The sequence below is a fragment of the Pseudopodoces humilis genome, chromosome 19 (genome assembly GCF_049639895.1).
Source record: "Pseudopodoces humilis isolate 2021_Gansu_Grassland_sample_001 chromosome 19, ASM4963989v1, whole genome shotgun sequence".
Classification (NCBI taxonomy): domain Eukaryota; kingdom Metazoa; phylum Chordata; class Aves; order Passeriformes; family Paridae; genus Pseudopodoces; species Pseudopodoces humilis.
The window spans coordinates 694,539-705,464 of NC_142218.1; the positions used below are offsets into that span (position 1 = coordinate 694,539).

Here is a 10,926-nt window from a genome sequence, read left to right on the forward strand (position 1 = left end):
ATTTAGTTACTCATTTAAGGTCTTCAAGTACATTAAGATAAACATGTAACTGATCCAAGGGTGAATATACATATATATATATATATATTAATTTGTATTGAATGAAAGTAGGTTGGTGACCCAGATTGCAGGGAGTACTTCCAGCACAGCTGCCCCTGTGCAATAGCTGGTAGAAGTTGTACCTGGCTGAGATATGAATGACTTAGGAGCAGCAGGGAAGTACTTCTTGGCTGCATTATTGGGCTCATGATGTTTGCAAATGCTACTCTTCCCTTATGTTCAAAACAGCTGAGTCCTACTTCTAGATCCAAGAGGATCCCTCAGGGCCGAACCATTCCACCAATGGGACCTGAAACCAAAGTGTATGTGGTCTGGGTGGAACGTTATGATGATATAGGTATGTACAACTCCTAACTGTTCACTAAAGTAACAACAGGGCAGGAACCAGAGATAAAACTCTGTTCTTTTTTTTTTTTTTTTTTTTAATAAAATGCTAGATCATGGAACCACTAGTTTGAATTGGAGGGGACCTTAAAGCTCATGTAGTCCCAACCTCCTTCCATGTGCAGGGACACCTTCCACTAAACCAGGTTGCCCCATCCAGCCTGAGCACTTCCAGGGATGGGGCAGCCACAGCTTCTCTGAGCAGCCTGTGCCAGGGCCTCCCCACCCTCACAATCAAACTAAGTCCTTATTATTGTCTGTAACAACACTAAGGTTCTGAATCAGTTCTTCAATATTTGAGTTGTGATCCATAGGGTGTACATGAATTAGTGACATATGCAGGTCTGAAGTTTCCTTTAGCACTGGCAGTACTTGTGAAATGCTGTCATGAACTTTCTTAAGCTCAGTACCCAAAGTGGGTGTGTTCCCTTGCTTTTGAATCCTCCTCGGCTGTTGTCTTCTAGGAGTGGATCTGGTTTTCTTCCTTGAAAAAAATGGCTTCTAACACCTGCAGCTTCTGTGGTGGAGGGATCATCATCCTCCTTGGTGTGATGGCACCTTTGGAACCCCGTGTTCTCTCTTCAGGGGAGGGCTCATTTGTTCTGCACTCAGGTGCCTGCTCTTTGCTCCCTCTCTGCTGTGCTGCTCCGGCAACCTCCTGCTCCTCATGCAACTTTGTTTCTTAGTTTGGTGTTTCCTCTCTGCCTCAGAGTGCTGCTGCTCTGGGAGAGACCCAGCTTTGCTTATCCTGTTACAGCCGTGGCATGGCCATGGTGAAACAGCATTGAGGAATTCTTTGTCCCCAGGAGCTTCTTGCATGCTGGTTCCAGGCCATGGCTTGCCCTCAGTGCTATGCGAGAGTCTCTGTACACTGGCCTAGCCCAACAGTATCTGCAAGACTAGTCAGAAACTGCTGCTTCTGTCTTTGATTTCTAATCCTCATTCCCGGTCTGTCAGGGTGGACCTTAATCAAGGCCTTAGCTCCTTCCAGAGTAAAGCAACCAAGGGAATGGGAGCAACAATCAAGAGGAGGCTTCCTGTTAAGTGTAGATATAAATTCTCAGGAAGACCACCGTGTCCACAGCATGTCCTTCAGAGCCTTACTGAGATCAGGAGGCGACAGCAAGTTCTGCATCATCATTCCTTGTACAGAAATTGGCCCAGAGTATGTTTCAAGCTGGTGTCCCTGACCCACTTCCTTCTTGGGTGGCAGCTAAAGCCCCTTCACTGCAGGGACAACAGCTGTGCTACACAGGCAGGCTTCTGCTTGACTGTTCCTTTCAGCAGCCACAGGAATTTCCCAGAGTTCTGTGCCTGAAGCTGAAGAAATGAGCTTGTGAGCCTGGCAGTTGGATGGAGGGGAGGGCAGCTCTTGGAAGTGACTCCTAGCCCAGAGGCTCTGCCATATGCTCCTTATGTTCTTGGCTTTTGCCATATGCTTCTGGTACATCTTTGAGTTTGGACAGTGAAAAGCTGTCACTTTTTAGTCAAGGTTTTCATCCCAGTGCCAACTGCTGCCCTTCCTCTTTCTCCATCTCAGAGTGTGTCCATGAGAGCATGGGAGAGCTAACCATGCTCTGCCTCTGCTTGCTCCAGCTGTTGTGCACCCTTATCATCTCAGCTTTGGCAACGTCTGGGTTTGGGCCTTAGGCTCCTTCTGCTGGAAAGCACTGTCCTGCTACCTGAACTGTACTTCTGTGAGTAATTCTCAACATCTCCTAACCCCTCAACAAGGTGTTGGGAAGTTCCAAATCCCCTTAAGGGATTCAAGTTCTTACTATTTCCTCATTCATCTTCATAATCCAGTCTTTGTTATCAAGTACATGGGACCAGAGTTGTAGATGATGGTGGAGATCCATAGAGCTTGGATTTGAGGAAGGATATCCTGTTTGTGGGATCAGGGCTCAAGGGAACTATGGTGTGAGTGGATGGCATTGTTCAATGCTTCTAGCGGTAAGTATTCTGGAGGCTGATCACTTGTGGATGGGTGAAGATGCTGTGAATAATAATTTGAAAGTTCTTTTTGTGGTTGAAGTAGTTCATCTCCTTCCTGCTTTTGTGGTTCCTCTAGGGATTTGACCTTTGGGTTGAGAGAATGGAGGGTTTGGGACCTCATCTGCTGAATGCAGATGGCTGAGGTGTGTGTACCCTCCATGAATGCTGAAACTGGAAGCTAAACAAGGACACTAGATGTGCAAGAACACCAGTGGTATAAATGCTTGAGGAGTGCATGGTTTTGACTGATGATAATCTTTCCCTGTACACAAGAAAGAAAAGAAAATCCAAAACTATAGTAGATAACCTTTATTTGGTGTATCCTGTTCTTAACAGAAAACTTCCCCCTCCCTGATCTGGTATCTGAGACTAGCACTGGTGTGGAAACCACAGCCAATAGTAGCACTTCCCTGAGGTAAGACTGCTCTTATTTTCATTATTTTTATTGATGTCTCAGTGGACTATTTTTTGGTTGAAAAAGTGAGAGCTTTTCATATCACTGCAGATAAAATATAAATTAAAGAACAAAAAATGTCCAGTTTTATCTGAGTCTGTGATGAGTCTCCCTCCTGACTGGCTCCCTTGTGAGGTGGCTAATGCTACAAACATGCTGTACCCTGGCTGCAGGGCTCTCCAGTCCTGTGGGAACAGAGCTCCATAGGCACAGCATGACTGACATAGCCCTTCTGAGGGTCCACAGCATGCCCCGGGATCCTGCTGCCTTAGCCCTGAGGCATTTTAAAACTTTCTTTTAAAGGGGTCATTTTTCTTCTGTGGATTAGTTGAAATAGTGTTTTAGAAGTGATTCAACAGTTGTGTTTTTCCCTTAAGATCTACCATTCCTGAGAAGGAAGTTCCTGTGATCTTCATCCATCCTTTAAACACTGGCTTATTCAGGATAAAACTACAAGGAGCAACTGGGAAATTCAACATGGTTATCCCACTGGTGGATGGAATGATAGTCAGTAGGAGAGCTCTTGGTAAGCTAAAAGGTTTTAGGAATGTTCATGTTTATATTTTATTTTTTAAAAAATAATGATATATCTGCAAAGTACACGCTCTGGAATCTTTCTTTGGAGAAAGTGTTAGACAATGCTGAACAAATGAAAGCCATGCATTTTGCAGTAACAATGGGAGCAGGAACAGCAGAGGGAGCAGGTGGGCAGCACTAGGCTGCCAGGGTAACAGGAGAGAGCGCTGGAACTAGGAACAGGGCTTGTGTAAATAGAAGAGATCTAAAATGTGACCTTGGTGTTTAGCACAGAGAACCAAGGTGCACCAGAGGGTGCTATGGAATTTGTTACTTTGCTGGCATGCTGTGTGTTCCTTCTGGTTTAGAAGACAGACAGGGATTAAAACCATAGCAACTGAGGATTTTCTTATGTGTTCAATAAAAATACCATACAGGTATGTGTTAACAGGTTCCCTGATTTCCCTTTGCCTTTTTCTCTGTTCCTGGATGGATTCATAGACCTGTTCTGATATTGGTGCTATTTAGCTTCAGTAACTGGAAATCCCATCTGGCAAAAGCAGTACACAGGACAGAGTAAAATGAAATAATGAATATTAGGATACCTGTCCATAACCCTAAAGCTGCTGTTGGAGGTGACTTTCAGGTTCTGGGGTTTGTATGCTTAATTCAGTGACTGGCAAATCAAAGCCAGATCTGGGCCCTTAAGTAACATCTATTAATTCAGCTGATGACAGTGGCTTTTTACTGAAAAACTATCAGGTATGTTTTCCTAGAGTTGGGATCGTTTTTCTGCTGCATCAGGACTGTTAATATAGTGAAATTTTTCTTGTCTCTAAGTTCAGCAGGTGTAGTTTGTGTGTAGTGAGGTCCTCTAAATGTTTCTGTCTTTAAGAAAGAGCTTGTGAAACAGCAAAGGGGGTAAGGAATACTTGCTTCTTTAGAAGCAAGAGGCATAGAAATTTCCTTTCAGAATGAAATAAGATAAAGTTAGCTGCCAGCTTTTGAGTGCTACTACTTCAATTCCCCACCTCCTCCTCCATCTGCATCCAGCAGTGTGAGTTACAGGGGGTGACAAAAGTGGCAAAGCAGTGAGGGGTAATTTGCTTGCAGCCACAACCCATCAGGTCTTTCCTCGTCTTCTTTCCAAGGGGAAAGGACTCTGCAATTCCTACTAGAAAAAGTTACTGACTTTTTCAGGGCTCCACTGGAATTACCTGGTGTGTTCTCAGGACCCATCCAAGGTCCAGATGAGTGGCGTAGCTGGGGCTGTGGTACTGTGACTCTTGTCTTGGCTGCCCTGGGTTTGCCCTCTTGTCCCAAGGGTGCTGTTCCAGGCAGCTGCTTGGCTCTGGCAAAACTGAGAATACTCCTCCTCCAGCCAGTTTAGGGTACCACTGAGTCCCTTTCTTCGTTCTTTGCAGTGAAGGTCTTTACGAGCCTGGGGACCATGGCTGCCTGTTATCAATTCATAGAGTAAAGGACTTGACTTGATGGTGCTGAACATCTGCCCTGGGTTTAGATGGGACAGAACCCAAAATTGTCTTTGGCTGGGAAGCCAGCAAAGGGGTGCAGGACTGAATTTAAGCTTGATTAAAATGTTGTTTCTTTTTCAGGTTTTTTAGTGAGACAGACAGTAATAAATATTTGTCGCAGAAAGAGGCTGGAAAGTGATTCATACAACCCACCCCACGTCCGCCGAAAACAGAAAATAGCAGATATTGTCAATAAATACCGGAACAGGCAGCTGGAGCCAGAGTTTTATACCTCGCTTTTCCAGGACGTTGGGCTCAAGAGCTGCAACCCCTAGGTCATTATCCTTCCAGGACAATTAGATCAGAGCTTGGTGGCTACACTAATGAAAACAGTTAAATAACAGCAACAAATTTTCTCAGCCCTCCGGAATTCAGGAAATCATGTTCTAGCACAAGTCAGCAGGTACCATGTGGGAGGAATGAGAAATGAATCCGAAACACTGCAGTTGGGATGTTGACATGATTCACCTACCCTCAGAAGATTATTGAATTCCAGTCTTCCTGGATGCTAGCAAAATACTCTCTTCACCCAGTCATCCTTTCCAGACTAATTAGGAGCTGTAGGAGTCTTGCTCTGAAGGGAAAACAATCAAAGTGAAGCCATCTCTGCATACGAGGATGGAAATAAGAATAGAAGCAAACCTGCCATTAGACACCTTGCTTGCACCCATGTGTCCAAGGGCAAGGGAGCAGGATCTTCCCTTGGAGGAAGAGTCTGTTCCAGAGCATTAACTTTCCCTCTAAGAACTTCAAAGACATTTTCAGTCCCCCTTGAGTGCTCAACAGAAGATCCTTCATTGGGTGTAACCCATCTCTGTACCAGAAGCAAGAGGAAGAGGATTGCTTGGAAAGAGAAGGCCCTAAAATCCAAAGCCCAGATGCTGTATGTGGCTACTCCCTCCAGGGCTCCTAGTGAGTCCATCTGCATACAAGACAACCACCACCACCTGAAATTAACTGACTTTCCAAAAGAAGTTATTATTGGATAAGAGCTTTTGATTATATAAAAGCGAGGTTATGACTTTCAAGTCTGTTGCAAAATGTCTCATTTCAGTAGCTTGATTTTTATTTTTTAATTTTTTTTAATGCAACTACTTAATTTATTTTGAAGTGTCTATATCACCTACTCACTGTTTCCATAAAAAGCATAAAAAGGCCTTCCTTCCATTGGATTGAAATCTGAGGTATGGGGCTGCCTCCTCCCTATTATTTATAGCATGAGCAGATTTTGCAGCTTCTACGACACTTTTCAGAAGCTCCTGTTAAGCAAACCAAACAACTCAAAAAGAAAATTCACAAATTCTTCTTTTCCCCATTAATTTCAATGCCATGAAAGCCCCTTTGGAGTTATAACTTCACATTGTTTTGAATCTCCTATATGTTCTCACATTTGGCAGCAGTGCTTCCCTTCCACCTAGGTCAGGAGTTTTCATTTTCAGCCTGTGGCTTTGATGTGTTCAGGACTCAAAGGATGTGCTGGGAAAAAATGTTTGCAGCTACAGCTGTGATACTGGGATCTCAGAGATGTGGTGGGTGCAGGCAGTCCTGGGAGCACCTCTGGCTTCTGGCACATCCCAGCTGGTGGTGCAGCAGGGAATTGTGGCTGACACTCCTGGGGAGGTGCAGCCTGACAGCAGTGGGGATCCTGATCCTTCCAGCACTGGGTAATGGAAGAGGATGAGTGAACACGAATTTGGGGGAGCTCTTCACATTATTTCCAAAGTGGTTTTAATATGCTGTGCTATGCATTGTAGTAATACCTGTCAGGCATTGAATTTTGATATTTCAGAGCTACTTTTTGCAACAGTTATGACTTGAAGCAGTCTTAATTGTTTCATTACAACTTACCTGCCAAGGACAGACCTCGCTCCTGGCTTTCCATGTGGTTTTTCAGAGTTCATGGAAACACGGGCCCCTAAAAATACATGTGAAAGGATTTTGAGGTGGCCAACCACTGTGCTTTGTGCTTGTTGCAGGGAATAAGTGCACTGACTTCTCCATTCTGGAGCTCTGGAATTTGATCCAGATGAATCAAAAGTGAAAAAGTTAAACCACCCAAAGAAAACTCCTGTAGCAAGATGTGTGCTGGCTGGCCCATACCTGTGTGCTGCCCAGGTGGCACATGGCAGGAGGAGTTCCAGGGCAGCATTTGGGTGCATTGGCCAACCTGTGCAGGAAACTTGGACAGCCTCATTCCTCTGCTACACTCTTGCCAGGAGCAACTTAATGCACAGACGCTGAATTTACCCACACTGTGTATGTACCTATGGGCTCTAATTAACAGCCAAACACACTTGAACCAACAGGTTTAAAAGGCGTGAGCAATGCATGTGTAACCAATAAACATCCTGAGGAATCCCTGTATCTGCACACTGACAGTGTAACAGCAACCCCCTTACCACAGCTGAGTGTTACACAGTCCTAGCAGATGCAGCACAGCTGCACCAGGTGCTGCTGTCAGACTGTTGGGAGCAGTCACGAATGCAGAGATGGGTGTCGGGGCAAATCCTGAGTGGTTTCTGGCAGGGATAGCCAAGTGGACTGCCTGAAGATTTACTTTCTTCAAAAAGACCTGTGCTTGGCTGAAGGGTTGTCTTGGGTCTATTTCCATGTTGACCAAAAGGCACCCATGGGAGCAGTAACAGCTGTGAGATCCATAGGACTTGGGCGGAGTCTGGAAAGAAGGGAACTTGGGCACATTGTCACCACTCCCTATTCCAGGGGATGGATGTTTAGAATATGTGTCAGTTGAGTTGTAGAACCAGCTGGTGAGCAGGTTACACGTGGTGTGACCTGGCTGTAGGTGGTGGGATTGGTTGTCTGGAAAAGTAAGCCTTTGGGAAAGTCACAGTTCAGTACAAAAATGTGATGCAGAGCTGTGCTGCCATCCCTCATGGTTTGAGTACTGGTCACAGTAGTGGGCACCCTGTGCAGACTGTGCCAGTGAAGGGTGCCTGCAGGGACTGTCCCCCCTTCCCCCAGATGTGCAGAGGTCTCGGGCTTCATAACAAAATGCACCCCACCAGTCTGGGAATTCTATCCATCTCCTCTCAAAATCTGACCAAACTGATGGCTTTAGCTAGTCCAGGGTACTGTCTTGAGAGCTTTTCCCTTGAAGGGCCAGAGCAAATGTGGTTTATTTCCCTGATGATTGCAAGAGTTAGCCAAGAATCTAGATTTTTTTTTTTTTTTTTATATCACAAACTGCTGCATAAAATTTCTGACTTGATGCTTGAGTGGCTTGGGTCAGCATCACTGTCCATTGGAGGGGATGAGTGCTCAAACACCTCCCTGCCCTCAACCTGCAAGAGTTCCACAATATAAACTGGGACTCTTCATCAAACCTTTCAGTTTGGGTTCATAATTCTGTTTTAACAGAGCAGGAGGTGATCACTGTCATGTTGTTAAACACAGTGTTGAAATTACATTTTAGTACCTTAATATAGAGACTTTTTAAAAAAAAGCCATTCTTTTAAAGGTACTTTTAGAAATGTGTTAGAATCTTACAGCAGGCAGGAGAGGGGGAGGACAGTGCCTGTGGAAATTGGTGCATCTGTGGGTAGCAGTGTGCAAGGCTGGAGGGAGGAGCAGGCCTGGCTGCTCCTGGGCTGTTCCTGCTGGGTTCACTGTAGGTCACAGTGTTTGTTTTCACAAGGTTCTGCATGCCCAGGAAGAGGAGAGAACTAAATTTCAGCCTCACAGACAAATTTGATGCATTTTCGTGATTGTGTAATTGAGTGATACCTTTAAAGGCAAACACAGCCCTTTTCTCCATGGATTTAGCAGGAGTAATTAGAAGTGAGAATGCCAGATATCATGTGCTTCAATCATAGAAAATTTGTATGAATTCCTGTATGTTGCCAAGACATGAACGTTCTGTTCTTATTGTATTTTTTTGTAAATATTCCTGGCGCTAAGTTGTAAAGTAAAGGTAAAATGTAAATATGAAGATGTGAACTATGTTCTGTTGTCTCTAGTACTTTATCTCTTATTTGTTTAGGGAAGGCACACAAAGGCTTGTTTGTATTTATGCCAATTCTTTGTCCAGGAGAAACACATCAAATATTGAATGTAACACAATTAGTCAAATAAATTTTAAAGATTCTTATCTAAGTAATTTTGCACTGGTCAGTTTTTAGTACTTTCCAAAACCTTGGTTGAAATTCTCCAATGGAGATGTTACTCAGGACAGCAGCAGACAGAGGAAGCAGAATTTGACACCCTCTGCACCTCAGTAGCTCTGGGAACAGTGAGGCTAATAGGTAAAGAAGTCATGTTGCATCTGCACAGTCTGGGGAGTGAAAACATGAGACTGCCCTTTGGAGGGAGCCTGATGGTCCTGCAATGCTGGTGCTCTCCAGTCACACCATGTGGTGCTTCCCATCTTAGGTGTGGGTCCCCTGTGGTGCAGCCACTCCAGACACCAGCTCAGGACAGGGAAAAGCCATAGGCTTCAGCTGCAGAGTCCTGTGAGGGTGAGGCCTCTGCTGTCTGGGTAGAGAGGGGAGAAAGGATAAGACTCCTCAGCTTTGGGTTTGGGGAGGAGCTGGGCAGCAGCGGGGCCCTGTGTCCCATGAGGGTGCTGCACCCAGCAAGCCATGGGGAACTGAGCTGGGATAGAGAGGATTTGTCAGTGTATTCCAGCCAGATCCCCATGGACCATCTCTGAGCTCCTTAAGGAGAGAATGAGTTCCCAGTGTGGGTGAGGGCTGCAGGACTTGTGTGTGAGAGTCTGTGCTTGTTGGGCAGAGAACAGAGAAGAGCAGGGGCTATTTGTCTGGCAGGGTCCCTGTGCTGTCCCTGGGATTTCACCTTTGCAGCAGCTCTGGTGCTTTACCCAAGTTGCCCCACCTGAGGACCAGAACAAAAGCACTGAAGTGACTGGTCCAGTGTGCTGGTTTTGCATTAACTGACATTTGGTGAGGAGGGAAAAAGCCACCCATGGAAATTATTTTTCAGAGAGAAGCTGCTGAGAACTTCCTTTGTGCCTGGCAAAACCAGTAGCTGGCTAGTGCTGAGAACTGACAACCTATTAAACCACTTAAAAAGCTGGATCTGCCTCTGTGAGATTCACATTTTAAAGACAGGCAAGCCTGGGGAAGCTCTCTCTTGTTTCTGGCTTTGAAGAGGTACCTGGGTGCTGGTCAGACTGGCACTGCCCCACTGCAGCCCATGAGGCCTGGCAGGGCTGGGCAGGGCAGCAGCAATGACCAGGCAGGGGATTGGAGGCCACAAGGCCCCAGCTGAGGCTGGGCCAGGCCGTGGCTGCCACATCTCACTGACACTAAGCCCTGCCGAGCTGGGGTCAGCTGGGCTCTGGGAGCAGCTCCGGGCCGGGCGAGGCCCCTTCTGCCATAGCCCCATGGCCTCAGCAGCTGCGGGGCAGGGAGAGGGGAAGCCATCGGCCCGCAGCTGAAATTGAAGGAAGCAAGGGCCTGGGACCAGCCATGCAGCCAGGGCAGCCGCCACCGTTCTGGCCGGGCCCCCTGAGATCTTGGCACAGCCCCAGCACGGCCTGAAATCCATCACTGTGACTGCTTCGGTCACTGCCCAGCAGAAACCATCATGACCATCTGCAGGCCTGGGTGAGATATTAACGCTCCCAGTGCACAGATGAAACTTGCAAAACATCAATCCTCCCCTTGGGTGAGAGAAAAGCATGGAGTAAGGACATGTCAAAGACGACGTGAAGACACCAAGGTTGATAAAGAAGGAGTCAAGTCCCAGATGGAAGAAGAATGAGGAGATGCCTTAGTATTGGGCTGGAATTCTTCTGCTAAGGCCATGGAGATGGATTATGGTACACTAAAATATCCCCTTTAATTAATGAGAGACTATGGGGGGATGAAGTGTTCAAAGTGTTGATGAGCAGAAGCATCCATAATGAAGCAAAACAGATGTTGGAGTAGCTGTGATCCCATGAGAAGCTTGAACAGAGAGAGATGAGAGTGATGAAGACCCTTTGCCCCCAAGGAGAGAAGA

The 10,926-nt window shown here is 46.0% G+C and overlaps 1 protein-coding gene across 4 annotated transcripts in view; it reads left to right on the top strand.

Annotated features, from left to right (window-relative positions):
- RALGAPB (Ral GTPase activating protein non-catalytic subunit beta) overlaps positions 1-9,057 on the top strand; it is a 63,852-nt gene extending 54,795 nt beyond the window's left edge. For all 4 annotated transcript variants that reach the window (XM_014260773.2, XM_014260774.2, XM_005532198.3 and 1 more), the window contains 4 exons: positions 289-397; positions 2,776-2,854; positions 3,271-3,419; positions 5,026-9,057. In XM_014260773.2, coding sequence (XP_014116248.1) covers positions 289-397; positions 2,776-2,854; positions 3,271-3,419; positions 5,026-5,219 — 531 coding nt within the window. In that variant the 3' untranslated portion in view covers positions 5,220-9,057. The remainder of the gene's footprint in view (positions 1-288; positions 398-2,775; positions 2,855-3,270; positions 3,420-5,025) is intronic.
- The last annotated feature ends 1,869 nt before the right edge of the window (positions 9,058-10,926 follow it).